The following is a 20124-nucleotide window of genomic DNA, read 5'->3' on the forward strand; positions in this document are numbered from 1 at the left end:
GTAGTCGTGGTCTTTTCCATCGTTCCCTCTTTCTCTCTCTTGGTTGACAAGATGAACCTAGGCTGCACACCGGAGGCAGTGCTCTGGGGCCGATGTGCAGACCTCCACAGTGTTTACTCTGATAATAGGGATTTGATGTTGTTTCGCTCCCACAAGGCATCTTCGGGGACTTCATTTAATCAATCCTCAAACAGAAGCTTGTGAGAGCAGGCTCTGACACAACGTGATGTGCATCTGGCTCTGCTCTGTGGAGAATGAGAGGATCTAGTTTAACACAGGAAGTGATGTGCATCTGGCTCTGCTCTGTGGAGAATGAGAGGATCTAGTTTAACACAGGAAGTGATGTGCATCTGGCTCTGCTCTGTGGAGAATGAGAGGATCTAGTTTAACACAGGAAGTGATGTGCATCTGGCTCTGCTCTGTGGAGAATGAGAGGAATATGCTCTAGTTTAACACAGGAAGTGATGTGCATCTGGCTCTGCTCTGTGGAGAATGAGAGGAATATGCTCTAGTTTAACACAGGAAGTGATGTGCATCTGGCTCTGCTCTGTGGAGAATGAGAGGAATATGCTCTAGTTTAACACAGGAAGTGATGTGCATCTGGCTCTGCTCTGTGGAGAATGAGAGGAATATGCTCTAGTTTAACACAGGAAGTGATGTGCATCTGGCTCTGCTCTGTGGAGAATGAGAGGAATATGCTGGAGAATGAGAGGAATATGCTCTAGTTTAACACAGGAAGTGATGTGCATCTGGCTCTGCTCTGTGGAGAATGAGAGGAATATGCTCTAGTTTAACACAGGAAGTGATGTGCATCTGGCTCTGCTCTGTGGAGAATGAGAGGAATATGCTCTAGTTTAACACAGGAAGTGATGTGCATCTGGCTCTGCTCTGTGGAGAATGAGAGGATCTAGTTTAACACAGGATGGGATACAGAGTGTGGTAACAGTCCTCTAGACTATTTAGAGTATTTCCCAAAAGCATGTAAGGAATATGATATGTAGCACACCTATAAGGTAGCAGGTAGCCTACAGATTAAGAGCGTTGGGCCAGAAACCAAAAGGTCACTGGTTTGAATCCCTGAGCCGAAGAGGTCATAGGCACTTAACTGTAATTGCTCCTGTAAGTTGCTCTGAAGAGTGTCTGCTGAAATGACCCCAAAAATATAGAACACCATCTCTATCTAATAGAGGAGGTAATAATCTGATGTTAATATGAAAAAAAACTAATTCCAACTGCATTATCTTTTTTTTTTAATCTTATCTTTCTGTCCTACCCATTGTTCGTATTAGCCTTTGATTTGAGCTTCTCACATATCCCCTGCTAGTGGTGATGTCCTGCAGACATTCACATCTCTGCAGAGCAGGAGACTGCTCTCTCAAATGCTTTACTTTCCCTTCCTCCATGGATTTTACTGAGAGATTTGTCTGGGGTTGGCTGATAGAGGTGCAACTGCTGCAGTGTATAATCGCCTCAATCATTAGCTGTCTGAGTATAGATATTGAAGTCTGTTTATGCCTTGTCTCTGTCTCCCAAACATTTTTTTTTTTCGCTTTGTCATTATGGGGTATTGTGTGTAGATTGCTGAGGAAATTTTTTCATTTAGTCCATTTTTGAATAAGGCTGTAACGTAAAACAAAATGTGGAAAAAGTCAAGGGGTCTGAATACTTTCCTGAAGGCATTGTATCTATATAGAGCAAAATGTATTTATTGTTTTATTCACGTTTTCAGGTACGGGTGACAAATCATGCATTTTGATTCTTGCATAGATTGTAATGCAATATGATGTGTGTAAAATACTTTTCTGAAGGTTGTACTGATTATGATGAGCTAATGGTAAGTGGCGCCATGTTTATTGACATCATACAATGAATTCTGTCAAGTTCTGTCAAGTGTCTGTCGGTCGGACCTCTAGAAAGAGGCCAAGTTCTAGAGTTGGAATAACGAGTTGGATGACCATGCCCCCCAAAAAAATCCCATTCGGAGCTCTTTTTTTCCCAGAGTTCCCAGTTGTCTTGCACTGAAGTCTGAGATGTTTTGAACACGGTTCCCAGTTGTTTTGAAGGCGGCATCAGATTGTAACTATGGTACCTCAGGGTTTCCAGCTCAGACCCCCCTTTCCAAGGTTTTTATTTTTATTTAGCTCATAAACTTCTCCTGTGTTTGTCCCCCATTTATTGATAAATCCCCCATGATAGTAATATTTCCTGCATCATATCCCCCCACAATACATTCAGCCATTTCTACTTCCCATAGACTTGACAGCCCCTCACAAATTAAATGAACACACCGACAAACCCCCTAAAACAGTTTAAACGATACACTATCTGGCGACTCTGTTCAGCTTTTGCGCTACGGTTAGGCAAAGCAGTAGGCATGCATTTGTATTGTATTTTTCAGGCAATGGGCGCAGCCATCTTTGACTTAGTTTATTCTTATAGTGAATGGCATTCTGGGATTAGGGAGATTTCGCTTGTCAAACATAAGCAAACATGGCTGCCATCGTAAATAATTTAGCTACTGTTAGCTTAGCAGACACGCATCTCATTTCTAAACAATGTTTCTCCCTTATGCTCACCAGAGATGTGGTACATTGTAAACAGGTCTGGCTGTTAAACTTCTGTTTAGTTTTTTTGTCAGCACAACCTGTTGTTTAGACTGGTTTATGGATGAGTTTAGTCAGCACAACCTGTTGTTTAGACTGGTTTATGGATGAGTTTAGTCAGCACAACCTGTTATTTAGACTGGTTTATGGATGAGTTTAGTCAGCACAACCTGTTATTTAGACTGGTTTATGGATGAGTTTAGTCAGCACAACCTGTTATTTAGACTGGTTTATGGATGAGTTTAGTCAGCACAACCTGTTATTTAGACTGGTTTATGGAACGAGTTTAGTCAGCACAACCTGTTATTTAGACTGGTTTATGGATGAGTTTAGTCAGCACAACCTGTTGTTTAGACTGGTTTATGGATGAGTTTAGTCAGCACAACCTGTTATTTAGACTGGTTTATGGATGAGTTTAGTCAGCACAACCTGTTATTTAGACTGGTTTATGGATGAGTTTAGTCAGCACAACCTGTTATTTAGACTGGTTTATGGATGAGTTTAGTCAGCACAACCTGTTATTTAGACTGGTTTATGGATGAGTTTATTCAGCACAACCTGTTATTTAGACTGGTTTATGGATGAGTTTAGTCAGCACAACCTGTTATTTAGACTGGTTTATGGAACTGGTTTATGGATGAGTTTAGTCAAAGAGTGAGTTTAGTCAGCACAACCTGTTGTTTAGACTGGTTTATGGAGGAGTTTAGTCAGCACAACCTGTTATTTAGACTGGTTTATGGATGAGTTTAGTCAGCACAACCTGTTGTTTAGACTGGTTTATGGATGAGTTTAGTCAGCACAACCTGTTATTTAGACTGGTTTATGGATGAGTTTAGTCAGCACAACCTGTTATTTAGACTGGTTTATGGATGAGTTTAGTCAGCACAACCTGTTATTTAGACTGGTTTATGGACGAGTTTAGTCAGCACAACCTGTTATTTAGACTGGTTTATGGATGAGTTTAGTCAGCACAACCTGTTATTTAGACTGGTTTATGGATGAGTTTAGTCAGCACAACCTGTTATTTAGACTGGTTTATGGATGAGTTTAGTCAGCACAACCTGTTATTTAGACTGGTTTATGGATGAGTTTAGTCAGCACAACCTGTTATTTAGACTGGTTTATGGATGAGTTTAGTCAGCACAACCTGTTATTTAGACTGGTTTATGGATGAGTTTAGTCAGCACAACCTGTTATTTAGACTGGTTTATGGATGAGTTTATTCAGCACAACCTGTTATTTAGACTGGTTTATGGAACGAGTTTAGTCAGCACAACCTGTTATTTAGACTGGTTTATGGATGAGTTTAGTCAGCACAACCTGTTATTTAGACTGGTTTATGGATGAGTTTAGTCAGCACAACCTGTTATTTAGACTGGTTTATGGATGAGTTTAGTCAGCACAACCTGTTGTTTAGACTGGTTTATGGATGAGTTTAGTCAGCACAACCTGTTATTTAGACTGGTTTATGGATGAGTTTAGTCAGCACAACCTGTTATTTAGACTGGTTTATGGATGAGTTTAGTCAGCACAACCTGTTATTTAGACTGGTTTATGGATGAGTTTATTCAGCACAACCTGTTATTTAGACTGGTTTATGGATGAGTTTAGTCAGCACAACCTGTTATTTAGACTGGTTTATGGAACGAGTTTAGTCAGCACAACCTGTTATTTAGACTGGTTTATGGATGAGTTTAGTCAGCACAACCTGGTTTATTGAGTTTAGTCAGCACAACCTGGTTTATGGAAGAGTTTAGTCAGCACAACCTGTTATTTAGACTGGTTTATGGATGAGTTTAGTCAGCACAACCTGTTATTTAGACTGGTTTATGGAACGAGTTTAGTCAGCACAACCTGTTGTTTAGACTGGTTTATGGATGAGTTTAGTCAGCACAACCTGTTGTTTAGACTGGTTTATGGATGAGTTTAGTCAGCACAACCTGTTATTTAGACTGGTTTATGGAAGAGTTTAGTCAGCACAACCTGTTATTTAGACTGGTTTATGGATGAGTTTAGTCAGCACAACCTGTTGTTTAGACTGGTTTATGGATGAGTTTAGTCAGCACAACCTGTTATTTAGACTGGTTTATGGAACGAGTTTGGCAGTAGATGTGTTCCGTGTGATGATTGAATGATGAAGTTCGCATTCATCTTTTATAATAACAGGTGAACTTGAGGAATAAAGTTGTGAAGACCCGTATTTCCCATCAGTACAAAACATTGTGTTGCTGCTTTTCAGACAACACTGCTGTTTAGACACATTTGTTTCATCACACGTTCTGTTGCTGCTGTTCCAATCACATATTTGCGATGATACGTGGCAGGGACCACTCAACAATGATCCCAAATATGTGATCGTACGCGTCAAAGGGTTAAAGAATATTCTCAAATCGGTGATTCCTAAGATTTGGTCAACTACGTCAAATTTGTCTAAAATCCTAAATGAGTCAGGACTGAGCAGGGTCAGCTTTTAAATAAGGAGCCCTTATTCATGTCTTTACAAGTTCTCTACTTTTGATATATTTTAAACAAACAATAGTGGAATCACCATGGTCACAACCATACATCGAAGACTATTTATGCCTTGTCTCTGTCTACCATGCGGTTTTACACTGAGTTGGGACACAGGTGGATAGGAAAAGAAAAAATGCATTGAGACTCATATCACATGATACACGAGGTCCAACCGCTGAGCACCATGTGCACGTCATGGAGCGTTTTCACACAAATCCATCAGCCCAGACTGTAGTGGCCATTATGACGGAACTGCCCAGTTGAAATTGATCATGGCACCATGGCAACACTCTCTCTTTATCCCTCCAAGCAACCCAATGGGAACGCAGCATCCGTCACTGCTGTCACTCTGGGAGATAAGTGAGGATATGACACTGGAGTTTCCCTTCAGTGCTCTTACCTCTTACATGCTACAACGTGTGTGTGTGTGTGTGTGTGTGTGTGTGTGTGTGTGTGTGTGTGTGTGTGTGTGTGTGTGTGTGTGTGTGAGTTGTGGAGGGAGATTAGGAAACAGGACCAGAGAGGAGTCAGGGGTGAAAAGTCAGGGGCCAAGGGTCAGGTTCCATGGAGGAGTGTGGAGGGAATACTCACTGTCCTCCAAAAAGTTGCATGCCCAGCAGAGCAAAGACCACAATGAAGAGGAAGAGGAGAAAGAGCAAGCTGATAATGGACTTCATGGAGTTGAGCAGAGACACAACCAGGTTCCTCAGGGAGTTCCAGTACCTGGGGAAAACAGAGGGAAGAGAAAGGAAGAAGAGAAAGAAGAGAGATAGAAAGAGAGAGGAATAGAAAGAGAGAGGAATAGAAAGAGAGAGAAAGAGACAGAGAGATAGAGAGAGAAAGAGAGAGAGAGAGAAAGAGACAGAGAGAGAGAGAGAAAGAGACAGAGAGAAAGAGAGAGAGAGAAAGAGACAGAGATAGAGAGAGAAAGAGAGAGAGAGAGAAAGAGACAGAGAGATAGAGAGAGAAAGAGAGAGAGAGAGAGAAAGAGATAGAGAGAGAAAGAGAGAGAGGGCGATATTGAATGGACAGGGAGAAAAATGTCCTATATTGTTGTGAATCACAGGATTACTAATCTAGTGAATGACTGCTACCTAACTGTAGCTTTTTCCGACAGTCAAATAACCTAGTGTCCTCATGGGTGGAATGTTACTAATAGTTTTCATAATTTCATCATTAATACACTTTTTTGTCATTTTTTTTGTTAGTCTTCTGTGATGAATATAAAGTGTAATATTGGGATTCAAACTCTAAATTGAATACCTTTCAACTCTATATCTGACATGGTACAGGAGTCTTCTGTTTTTTTGTGTGAGGTGTATACTTTTGTTTCAAAGTAGATTTGTTTAAGACTGTGTTTCTTACCAAGAAACACTGTGTGACCCTGATTTAGCCCACTAAAGGAAAAGTTGAATAGGATTATACACTGACAGAGTGGGACAATATATGCTTATTGAGGATTCTGAACGCATTTTGATATCCTGTATGAGTGTCCACAAAGTGAGTGCAAGCGTGTGTCGGCCTATGTGTGGACTGTGTGTTCACTCACTTGGTAAACTTGAACAACCTGAGCAGACGAAGAGCCCTCAGTACACTAATGCCATAGGATGCCCCTGGTTTGATCATCGACCACACCACCTCAAGTATACTCCCTATTATCACCTGTGGAGACGAGGAGAGGAGAAAAGAGGAGAGGAGAAAAGAGGAGGAGTGGAGAAAAGAGGAGGAGTGGAGAAAAGAGGAGAGGAGAAAAGAGGAGAGGAGAAAAGAGGAGGAGTGGAGAAAAGACGAGAGGAGAAAAGAGGAGAGGAGAAAAGAGGAGGAGTGGAGAAAAGAGGAGAGGAGAAAGAGAGGAGCAAAGAGGAGGAGTGGATAAAAGAGGAGAGGAGAAAAGAGGAGAGGAGAAAAGAGGAGGAGTGGAGAAAAGAGGAGAGGAGAAAAGAGGAGAGGAGAAAAGAGGAGAGGAGAAAAGAGGAGGAGTGGGAAAAAAGAGGAGGAGGGAGGGGAAAAGAGGAGAGGGGAAAAGAGGAGAGGGGAAAGAGGAGAGGAGAAAAGGGGAGGAGTGGAGAAAAGAGGAGAGGAGAAAAGGGGAGAAGTGGAGAAAAGAGGAGAGGAGAAAAGAGGAGAGGAGAGAAGAGGAGAGGAGAAAAGAGGAGAGGGGAAAAGAGGAGGAGTGGAGAAAAGGGGAAAGAACTACTGTAACAAAGTAGCTACTACTTGCTACTCGGACAGCAAATCACTGTCACTGTCAATGAATCAATTCAACATTTAATTCTCGTATTTAAAAAAAAATTGATCCAGTGGCCATGTGAGTCAGGTTAAGTTAGCATCTGAAATAGAGAATAATTAGCTCTTCAAGGTATTCCAAAGGCATTTATGGTGACTTACACCAAAGTCGAAGCAGTTGAAAGAGGAATGGAAGTAGTTCCTGGCTCCCAGGCCGTACATCTTCAGGCTCATCTCAGACAGAAACAGACCCAGGAACACAAACTCTGCCAGGTCTGGGGTTCCAGGGGGATGGAGAACACATGCAAGGCCATTATTGATTTAATTTGGCACCTACCGATAATCATCCATTCGATAGTGAATGTAAGTGTGAGCGTGTGTGTATATGCTTCTGTGTGTGTGTGTGTGTGTGTGTGTGTGTGTGTGTGTGTGTGTGTGTGTGTGTGTGTGTGTGTGTGTGTGTGTGTGTGTGTGTGTGCCTAATGACTACATGCACATACACATGTGTGTGACTTACACAGGGCGGTGGTGAGCCACTCGGGTTGGTCATAGTGGACGATGGCCACACACAGTGTGTTGAGCCCCACCAGGCAAAGGACTGTCCAGTAGAAGCTCTGGGCTTTGACCATGCGACGGATGAAGAAACGCATCCTCCTCTCCTTGCGGCGGAAGTAGGATGAGCTGTCCAGCTTCATGCTCTTCACGCTGGCCCGGCCAAACGGTGAGCCCGGGGGAACTAAGGGGAAGTAGGTAAAAGAGTGAAGTCATCACAGAAAGGTGTACAACGCCATCCATCACGTCCCTTTTACAAAAGGGATTTCAAGTTCATCGGCATGATCATCATCATCATCATCATAATTATCATCATCGTCACCCTCATCCTCGCCATCATCGGCAAGTCTAGGGTGATTTGAAGATTATATTACAATATATTTTGAAATAGTTTACAACAAAAAAATATATATTCGCATTCAGCATTAAGTTTGTATCTCTGTATCTGAGGCGGAACCGTACAAGAATATTCAGGCTGTCATCAAACCCAGAAGCTCCACACTTAGACTCCGCCTCCTCTACATTCCACCTGAATAAATCCCAGCTTCTTTGCTGATTAAAGAACTTCACGGCTAAGACTAAAAAAGTCTAACACTAAAAATGTCTGAGACTAAGGAGAAAGTATCTAAAGAATCAGAAGGAAGAAGAAGTCATAAAATAACTGGAACTTTCCACTCTGAAAAGATATATGTTTTGCATTTCAAGGTTGTAATCTGCCTCAATGGGAGTGAAATCAGATCTTGAGACGAGAATAAGAACAAGTGAAATGTTCGATTTGACTGCGTAATAATGCATGTATCCCCATGACAGTCATTTAGATGGAGAACAGCCACAGGAGGTTGTCAGGAGAGGAATCCAGCTGGTTCCGTTAATATGAATGCACTCAAATGGGTTCAGTTATCATGCTTAGGAGCATTTCCCCCAAAGCCAAGCAATTACATATTTTCTTCTGTGCCGCGGTCTGAATTTAAATAATGAAATGAATTGAACTCTAATTCCAATATGCTGGAGGAATTTTACAGTATAATAAGAAAAGTTAATTACACCTATTTTCCCTCAAGGTGACATGCTACAAAGAATCAGTAAAACAAGCAAAATCTCCAAAAAAAAAACAGTTCCCTTGTATAACAGGTGTTGTTAGTTTGTGTTACGTTCCAGAGAAAACGGTAAAATACATTGAGGCATAATAACAATGCATGAGGAAAACATCTGAATAGGCCAAAGGTCAGCAGAGGGTGAAAATGAGACATATTACCAACAGCCTAGATATGGTGCAAGCTGTAAGGACAAGCTCAATAAGTTATTACGTAAAAGGTCAAGGGTCAGCCTTCCCAACAAAAACTGGGAGGTTGGCTCAGTCAGATAAGGTCAAAGGTGGAGGTTGGGGTCAGTCCAGGGATGCCAGGTCAAGCAAACATTTCTAGCCCAATGACCTATCAAAACCCAGCCACAAGGCAGCAACTTTTATCCAATAAACCCTTTTTCTATAATGTTATCAAGCGAATTAAGAAGGATTATCGGTGTGATTCGTAACGATGTAGGCTAAGAAGCAAAATGAGGTTTTCCATCAAAAAAATAATTATTGTGAGCTTCAGAATATGTCACAAGAGAAAAGAGAATTTGCCCTTATTAAACCCGCCAGATCATTTCCCATCAATGGATGTCGATTTCACTGGTTTCGACTGCTATGATTAAGCAATAACACCCAAGGTGTGGTACATAGCCAATATATCACGACTGAGGGCTGTTCTTTGGACACAGCCCTTATCCATGTTATATTGGCCATATACCACAAACTCCAGAGGTGCCTTACTGCTATTATAAACTGGTTACCAACATAAATAGAACAGTAAAATCATTTTTCTGGTCATACCCGTGTTACACGGTCTGATATCCCATGGCTTTCAACCAATCAGCATTCCCTTTTGAGCATGTGCATAACTATGCTGAGCTAGGTTGCACTGGTTGTTTTCCAGTGCTTGTCATCATTATATCAGTTCTAGCGTGTTAATATATATATATATATTTTTTTAAATGAACTAAAAATTACCCCCTTTTTCATGGTATCCAATTGCTGGTAGTTACTATCTTGTCTCATCGCTACAACTCCCGTACGGGCTCGGGAGAGACGAAGGTTGAAAGTCATGCGTCCTCCGATACACAACCCAACCAAGCCGCACTGCTTCTTAACACAGCGCGCATCCAACCCGGAAGCCAGCTGCACCAATGTGTCGGAGGAAACACCGTGCACCTGGCGACCTTGGTTAGCGCGCACTGCGCCCAGCCCGCCACAGGAGTCGCTGGTGCGCGATGAGACAAGGATATCCCTACCGGCCAAACCCTCCCTAACCCAGACGACGCTGGGCCAAATGTGCAGCGCCCCACGGACCTCCCGGTCGTGGCCGGCTGCGACAGAGCCTGAGCGCGAACCCAGAGTCTCTGGTGGCACAGCTAGCGCTGCGATGCAGTGTCCTAGACCACTGCGCCACCCGGGAGGCCATGTTAATATATTTGAAGGAAAAATGGTTGGGAATAGGTGTCTCCATAAGAACAATCTAAATAGCCTACATACAGTACAACTGGTAAAGGTGTCATGACCTGTGCTCATGCTACTTTTTCTCCGTGACTCTCAACCAGTGCTCTCAACACACACACACACACACACACACACACACACACACACACACACACACACACACACACACACACACACACACACACACACACACACACACACACACATACACACACACATACACACACACACACACACACACACACACACACACACACACACACACACACTCACTCACTCACTCAGTAACAGCCTGCTCACTGCCTGATAATCAGCAGCAGCTGGTCCCAGTGAAATATATACATATATTTTTTAAGAGAAATGGCATGGCGGTCGCGGTACAATTTAGAAGTAGCCCATACACCCGCAACCCGCGACCAATAGATTTTCACCCGCGACATCGGATTTCAAAGTAGCCCAATTTGGCAAGAAAACCGCAGACATGGCAACCCTGGGTCAGTCAGACAGTTGAGTCTGGTCAGTCAGATAAGAGTACAGGACAGTTGAGTCTGGTCAGTCAGATAAGAGTACAGGACAGTTGAGTCTGGTCAGTCAGATAAGAGTACAGGACAGTTGAGTCTGGTCAGTCAGATAAGAGTACAGGACAGTTGAGTCTGGTCAGTCAGATAAGAGTACAGGACAGTTGAGTCTGGTCAGTCAGATAAGAGTACAGGACAGTTGAGTCTGGTCAGTCAGATAAGAGTACAGGACAGTTGAGTCTTACCAACAGAGGACATGTCAGTGAAGTGATCGTCTCCCTCCTCAGCACCGATCAGCTCATTCTTACTCTTCTTGACCTTGCCTCGCTTCAACACTGCACACACACAGCACAGCATAGAGGCAGGAGTAAGGATATGTACACACACATACACAAATACATGCAGGCACGCAAACACACGCACAAACACGTATGCATGCACAAACACACACAGCCCCCCTGTGTGGGCTAGTTTGGATGCTATGAATAGTGGGCATCAATCACATTTTTCATTCTCTGATTCTGCCTTCCGCTTCAATTCATGCAGCCTTGGAATGAAAAACGTCCGCTCATGAATGTGATCATCACGTGACCTTCAATGTCACAAAAGACGGGGCTTTTCTGAGACTTGCAGCCCTTTTAGAATGTAGAGGTCTTCCTCAATGCTCTGCTCTGAGGCCAAATCAGCTCTGCTTATCTTCTTAAGCAGTAGCTCAACAAACTGGAGAGTTATGAGTCAATTGTGAAACAGGGAGAACTGATATTGTGTTAAGTAGAAACGATGGGCAGATTGAGCATGCTTCAACATTTGTATCTTCTCCTATAAATCCACCATTTCTCTCCATCCCTTTATACTGGCTCTGTCAGAAATGTTTGGCATTCTGGCCAATGCCCTCACCTGCCCTTCAACATAATTTTTAGCTCTAACAACACATTGAGGGGCATTTCTCTGGCAGTGAGCTCAATCATTTTCATCCCCAGCATGTAACTAATGTATTAAATGAAGGAAGGCAGGTACTGTCATTTAGACAAGTGGTATTGTCATCTAACCTGAGAAGTGAGTGTGCGTGTGTCTGTGTACATGCATGATTGTGTGTGTGTGTGTGCGCACGTGTATTGTACAACCCTAATCCAATCAAGACATCCCTCTAAATCCCCCTAATTAACCCTGGCTCCCACACCAGACCTAATTGGATGAGATTATGGGCCTATCACAACATAAGGCTATAGGGGGCTGGGTGGAGCGACAGCAGGGACATGACTGCACTCCAGCTGGAGCAGAGACAACGCCCATGTCGGAGAGAAGAGGAAAGAATAAGAAAAGAGAGAGAGAGAGAGAAGGGAAATAGAGAGAGAACAAGGAGAGAACCGCCCATGACACAGAAGAGGAAAAAGGGGAGTGGAAGAGAATAGTGAGAGAGAGAGAGAGAGAGAGAGAGAGAGAGAGAGAGAGAGACAGACAGACAGACAGAGAGAGAGAGAGAGAGAGAGAGAGAGAGAAAGACCAAATAGAGAGAGAAAAGACTGACAAACAAGATTTAGTGAAGGGACAGCAGACACCAGAATGAGACACCTCAATACAGCAGTCTTCCTGGACCTTAGTAATCACTCACTGATATCACATTGTAACAGTGTATCAAACCCTATAACCCAGGTGAAAGAGAACCAGACCACATTCATGGAACCCTGAATATGGCATAAATCGAATTGAGCGATTTATACACCACAGAAAGACATGGTGCAAAATCGTCAGGATCTGAAAATGGAGGGCGAGGCAAGTTCATGGAAATTGTGAATCATACCTGATTGTGCCTTTTTTACCATAAGGTACCATGGTAGCCCAGTAGGGTACCATGGTAAAGCAGGCCACAGTTTAGCCCTCCAGCCCTCTTTTCACCTGGGAGGTTCTGTTTCCTCTTGTACCACGCACCGTCCAGAGGGGACTTCTCCTCCGCGTTCTCATCCTCCTCCGCCAGCAGCACCTCCTCTGGAACAGGAGAGGACAGGGTTATACACACACACACACACACACACACACACACACACACACACACACACACACACACACACACACACACACACACACATACACACACCAACTGTACATACCTGTGAATACCTGTCACCATCCTAACAACATAAACTGAGTAAATCAAACATTATGAACACCTTCCTAATACTGAGTTCCACCCCCCCCCCCCAAATGATAACCAAGTGTCAGGTAAGACTAAATCAACATATTGTGTTCCTTCAAAGAAGTGGAGGTGAGCCTGACCTGCCTTGCATATCCACTCCAGGTACCCCGTCAGCTCTCTCTCTATCTGCTGCTGTCTCCTCAGCTTCAGAAAGTCCTGCCTCTTCTCCACACGCTCTCTCTCTTTGGCAAACTCCCTGTGAACACGCACGCACGCACAGAAGCACACACACAGACACACACCCTTTAAACTGACATGTTAATACACTGGTTCATTTCTGTGTTCCACTCCATCCACATCGACGGGCCTGTAGACGAGCAGGCCGCGAGCTTCGAGTTCCTCGGTGTCGTGAAGAAGGCACAACAATGCCTCTTCCCCCTCAGGAGGCTGAAAAAGATTTGTCATGGGCCATCAGATCCTCTAATAGTTCTACAGCTGCACCATTTAGAGCATCTTGACTGGCTGTATCACAGCTTGGTATGGAAACTGCTTGGCATCCGACCGCCTGGTCATTCTATAAACAATGGGGCCAATGTGTGACATTGGGATCAACATTTCCACATGTGTACTTAGAGGAATAATACCAGTGAATATACGCAAAATTGACCCATAACTCCACCTATACAATACCATAGCCCTAGGACTATACACCTTTTAAGTGGAGTTCATACAGATATTGGCAAGTCAAATTGACCCATAACTCCACCTATACAATACCATAGCCCTAGGACTATACACCTTTTAAGTGGAGTTCATACAGATATTGGCAAGTCAAATTGACCCATAACTCCACCTATACAATACCATAGCCCTAGGACTATACACCTTTTAAGTGGAGCTCATACAGACATTGGCAAGTCAAATTGACCCATAACTCCACCTATACAATACCATAGCCCTAGGACTATACACCTTTTAAGTGGAGCTCATACAGACTTGTTTGTAATTTTCAGGGACCTCATGTTATACAATTGTATAATTGATATAATTGTACATAAGGCCTAATATAGAACCCCTCCATCCCCACAAAAAGCATGAAAAAAAATGTAAAAGAAAAAGTAGGCCTTTACCACTTTAAGAATAATTCATGTTATAGACCTTGACAATGCATTGATAATCAAATTATTATTACGTTCTAAAATATGTGAGAATAATGTGGACTTTGGATGCAGGCATGGCAATCTTTCTGTAGCCAATGTGGCCAACGGAGGCACACATAATAAATCCATGAATAGTGGATTTCACCATCACTGTTTTTATCATGTGAAAGTGACCAAAAACCAGGTTCCTTTTTTAATGGAAGGATTTGTATGGAAAGCCAAGTTTAACCTAACACTAGCTGTTGTCTGTAATATTCATAAGAGCAAACATACTGGATTGTAATTGGATGCATTTTTTCCCACCGTATCATACTGCGCGATGATTGGTCCTCTTGGAGATAGGGCTGAATACTGCCCCTTTGGAGGAAGTGCGTGCCCATAGTAAACAGATTTTTTTTGTGTCCAAAATTGCTAATATATGCATATAATAATAATTATTGAATAGAAAACACTCTAAAGTTTCTAAAACCGTTTAAATTATGTCTGTATGTAAAGCAGAACTCTCAGGGCAGCCTTTCTCCCAAACTCTCTCTTGGCAACAGAAAAGTTGGGACATTCCAGGTAGTGAGGTCATGGTCAGTTGATCATGGTATAAGGCACGTGAACATGGCACATATAGCTAATAAAGAGCTAGATTAAGAAATACGATGATTGGTTAAGACCATCCAGGTAGTGAGGTCATGGTCAGTTGATCATGGTATAAGGCACGTGAACATGGCACGTATAGCTAATAAAGAGCTAGATTAAGAAATACCCTGTCGTACTGCATATTATTATTTTGTACAAAGCGTGTAAAACAGGACATTGTGGTCCCGCGTAATATCCGCATGTGGTTTTTACCACAACCGAGTAGCACAATCAACAACCTTCGATTGAAGGGGCAGGAAACACATCACTCACAAAAACGGATCAAAAATGAAATCACAGATACGTATAGGGGAGCAGAGTAACTTGTAAATTCGCTACAAAAATCACAAGGATTTTTCAAGCAGCAAATGTCAAATTTTCACGGGAGGCCTATTCCACTACCCCTTGTACTTTTCTTTTGTCAGTGTAACATGGAAAACAAAATGTATTTGTCATGTTATTTCATTACCAGATAATACTGTGAATAAGCCCACTAGGCTACGTAATCATTATATCCAGAATAATGTAGTTGATTTACATGATTTACATGCTCTACCACAACAGCTGAACGCAGTGGCGATTTACAAACGATGCCCACAAACTGTTAGGGTGTACATAAAGCTGTCCCAACAGCATAGCCCCAACACCAGTCTCAACACCTTACCACTGTTACACCTGGCTATCAGCAGAGCCTTGTCTGGCAGCGAAACAGTTCATTTAGCCTCATTTACTGCCAAAAAAAACATTGCTGATATGGCTGACTTGCTTAAACAAATCTGGTTCCTACTGACAATTGAGATGTACAAAGGCATAAGGCATAAGGAGACAACGAGTGGATAAGAGGTCATCCGTAATTTAGATTAAGACATTAATGAGCGAGCTAGGACGGACGTAGTCAATATAACTATTTGTTCATCACTTGTAATGTACAGCGACAGAATTCAGAAACAGTATTCTGCTTGTACACCAAGTCAGAACTATAGATAAATAGAGGGGGTTATAAATAGAGCTCTTACAATATTTGATGGTTACATTTCTCTAAAACAGGCTATTGGCTACATGTGCACCACCGAGTCAGAACAGTAGACTAAATTAAGAGGGAGAAAAGGGACCAAATTATTTGGGTAAGGCACATGGGCTACTAACAGCTTACTACACAACATACACCTAGTATTGCTTTCTTAGCTACAGTATACATATCTCCCTGGCAAATTACATCATTTATGCAGCATCATACAATACATTTTTGGACACCTTGTTGGGCTGTGCTCACTTGAACAGGAAGGTGGTGCGGCGGTCCTTGGGTGGGCAAATTTTGTCATCAAAGTCTGACATTCTCTGGATTTATGGTGCTTTCTGAATTTTGGAGAAAAAAAAACAAGTTGAATCATGATGACGTCAGTGATCTTCAGGTCGGCGCTCTAGAAAGAGGCCCGAGTTCCCGACTTGCAATTCCGAGTTGAATGTTCAAAATGTATATTCCCAATCAGAGCTTGTTTTTCTCAGAGTTCCCAGTTGTCTTGAACTCACTGAAGTCAGATTTCCCATTTGACTTAATTTTATCTGTGGCCAATGGCCTTGAGCCTTCTTGGATGGGGACTGTCCCCACTAGTGACAGAACACTGAGCCTATCACGGTGCAACTAGAGTGCATTACTCAATCACGGCGTATTTGGGGACTTTACCAACCCCTACGCTCCGTACTTTCCGCTGGCTGCCCCACCACTACAGAAAGCACTGAGCTAGACTGAAATACCTGCATTTCGGAGCTGCCTTACTCAAGAAAGCAAAAAATAAAACACGTTTGTGTCGGGACTTTACTTTTATTAATCTCATGACTGTAATTTATTTAATTCACTACGTTTAATTATTACCAGATTAAATGAATCATGTAACAATTAACTCAGTAGGATTTGGGGCTCCACGGAGTAAGTTGTTGAACCTCTTAAGGATTGGCCCTGTTTTTTCAATTTTTGCCTAAAATGACATACCTAAATCTAACTGCCTGTATCTCAAGCCCCGAAGCAAGGATATGCATTTTCTTGGTAGCATTTGAAAGGAAACACTTTGAAGTTTGTGGAAATGTGAAAGGAATGGAGGGGAATATAACACATTAGATTTGGTAAAAGATAACACAAAGACAAAAACCTTTTTTGTATTTTTTTTGTACCATCATCTTTGAAATGCAAGAGTAAGGCCATAATGTATTACTCCATCCCAGGTGCAATTTAGATATTGGCCACTCGAAGGCAGTAGTGTATGTGCAAAGTTTTAGTCTGATCCAGTGAACCATTGTATTTCTGTTCAAAATGTTGTATCAAGACTGCCCAAATGTACCTAATTTGTTTATTAATAACTTTTCATGTTCAAAACTGTGCACTCTCCTCAAACAATAGCATGGTATTCTTTCACTGTAATAGCGACTGTTAATTGGACAGTGCAGTTAGATTAACAAGAATTGAAGCTTTGTGCCAATATCAGATATGTCTATGTCCTGGGAAATGTTCTTGTTACTTACAACCTCATGCTAATCGCATTAGCCTACATTAGCTCAACCGTTCCACAGGGGATCCACCCATCCTGAAGAAGTATTAACTAAATAACAACAGGATAACATACACACTTAATACATGAGACAAAGGTCCCAAGCAGAATTTTACAATATGGTGGCTTTCAACACCACGACATGGAGAGGGAGAGAGATTTTTTTTTATCGTTGATACATTTCAGAACTATTCTCACATGAATCATATAGTTTGCACCAGAACCACGCCTGTTATGAATAAGAAATCATGAATCTATTTAAGTGTGGGTGCCTTTGATCGTTGTGTAGTCCTGAACAGAACTACAGAGTTCACTCTGATCCATTTACTCCAAAAGCTGCTTATTTGAAGATAAGCTAGCCAGCCGGGCCAATGGCTGGCTTGTGATTTGGGTAGCAGCATGGTTTGAAGAGCGAGACATTTTACTCAGGACAGCTAATCAGCTGTACCAGTGATTGTCTGAGAGGGGAGTTTGTCGCCTCTTCCTCTTTGTGTTGGTATTCAGGATTCGGACCACGATGGACATGAGCTGCAGCTCGCCGTCTCTCTGGTCTAAAATAAGGTGAGTTTATTTATTCACCTAGTGTTGAGGTTCAAAGTTACAACCATTTCAAACATGTATCTACCGCCTCGTGTTTCCTGGTCTAATGTTAATTGCATTGGCAATGCTTTTTATCTCGTCAAAAGGGGATTGTTCCGTCCGTCTGACACGCTCTCTGACCTCATTCAGGGAGTGGCTACTTATAATGAACAGATAGATCCTCTAATTCCTCCTAAAATCACATTCATATCTTAACAAAAATACTTTCATTGTGTTTTATATGCACAACGGATTGGATGGAAACTTAACAGATAAAGGGGATATACTTTCCAAGTTACAGTATTTCGTCCATACCATTTTTTTATGACATAACAAAATTAAAACCAATATAGTGGTGAGAAAATGTGAACCCTTTGGAATTACCTGGATTTCTTCATTAATTGGTCATCAAATTTGCTCCTCATGGACACACAGTATAGAGAGAGTAAATTTTCATAGAGAACAAAGGAATTTCTTCCACCTCACAGAACTTGAGGTACGAACAAATTTCATGTTCCGGAGAAGGTATAAAAGATCAGTGAAGAATCCAGCTACAAACGGGTCCGTTTGTCACAACTTGGGAAAGCTCATGGGAGACGGTGTGGCCACATTACCATAACGCTGTTTATATAATAGCCTCAGATATGAGGTTTACATCTAATTGTTGTATAAGATGAATGAGTGAGTATGATACTGTTTGTATAATTGTGTAATATGGTTGTGGACTGTTTAATGAAGGAAAATACAATTCCCTTTTGATTTGAAATAAATCAGAGGACCGCCCCTGAGACCAGTTAGGGTCAGGCATCCTTGGACAGCCCCTTTTCTGCAATTCCGAATAAAACCCAACTTTGAGAAATTATCACCAGACCATGTTTTTCTCCATTAGGAGAGGACGAAGGTTGCAGACCATTGCTGAATATTTTAACCATACCACGTGGTTAAACTCTTAGACAATCGATACCGACAGAATAAGAACATGTCTATTAATTACTAGTCTGCAGCTAGGAATTCGGTATCATTGAACGCGAAGAACGACAACCACCGATAAACATCCATTCTATAACAAATGAATGAATGTCACTCTGAACTATCCTCTCTAACCAAGAAAGAGAGAGAGAGAGAGAGAGAGAGAGAGAGCAAGAGAGAGAGAGAGACAGAGAGAGAGAGAGAGAGAGACAGAGAGAGAGACAGAGAGAGAGAGAGAGCAAGAGAGAGAGAGAGAGAGAGAGAGAGAGCGACAGAGAGAGAGAAAGAGAGAGAGAGAGAGACAGAGAGAGAGAGAGAGAGAGAGAGACAGAGAGAGAGAGAGAGAGACAGAGAGAGAGCAAGAGAGAGAGAGAGAGAGAGAGAGAGAGAGACAGAGAGAGAGAAAGAGAGAGAGAGAGAGAGAGGACGAAACTCTCCATCAGAAACAAACTTTTCACCAGCGATCAAGACGACACACTGAGCGTATATATATATATATTGATTGCAATTGTTTCCGAATGAGTTCATGTGCAAAGGATTAGCATTTCAATTGTTATAATTATCACTTTGTAGTGACTTCTTAATCGACCCCCACTTCCCCTTTTGTCTAACAAGCCGCCATGCCGGTTTAGCCCACTAGGGCACATTCTCCTATCATTTCTTGTAACCATATTTACTGTTTGTTTATGCATTTCTGTGAATTACTTAGTTAGTAATAAATAAATGATTTAAGACAATTGATGTATGTATGACTCATATTGAAGATTGGGTTTGTGCAGATAACCAACAATTTACGACGTTTGGAATGAGACTAACGTGAGGTAAAGTAAATAATTCATTAATTCGAAGACTAATTGATCAGGTAAAATATATGAAAAGTTATTTTAGGAAATTATAACTTTGTAATCTGAATATTTTCCTTGGTGCCCCGACTTCCTAGTTAATTACTGTTACATGATTAATCAGTTGATCGCGTAATAATAATTACAGAGAATCTTTGATAAAAACTATAAGTCTTCAATTTAATGATTGTAAAGACACAACAAAGCTGGAAACGGTTACAAAAATATCTCTAAAAGCTTTGATGTTCATCAGTCCACGGTAAGACAAATTGTCTATAAATGGAGGAAGTTCAACACTGTTACTACTCTCCCTAGGAGTGG

At 41.9% G+C, this 20124-nt stretch overlaps 1 protein-coding gene across 1 annotated transcript in view; it reads right to left on the reverse strand.

The window, feature by feature from the left end:
* The window catches only part of cacna1bb (calcium channel, voltage-dependent, N type, alpha 1B subunit, b), a 266657-nt gene that overhangs the window by 104877 nt on the left and 141656 nt on the right, over window positions 1–20124 (reverse strand). The window contains 7 exon segments of the mRNA XM_065004677.1: window positions 5709–5840; window positions 6667–6779; window positions 7506–7618; window positions 7861–8079; window positions 11195–11284; window positions 12846–12935; window positions 13224–13339. Coding sequence (XP_064860749.1) covers window positions 5709–5840; window positions 6667–6779; window positions 7506–7618; window positions 7861–8079; window positions 11195–11284; window positions 12846–12935; window positions 13224–13339 — 873 coding nt within the window.

The sequence above is a fragment of the Oncorhynchus nerka genome, linkage group LG19, assembly GCF_034236695.1.
Source record: "Oncorhynchus nerka isolate Pitt River linkage group LG19, Oner_Uvic_2.0, whole genome shotgun sequence".
Classification (NCBI taxonomy): domain Eukaryota; kingdom Metazoa; phylum Chordata; class Actinopteri; order Salmoniformes; family Salmonidae; genus Oncorhynchus; species Oncorhynchus nerka.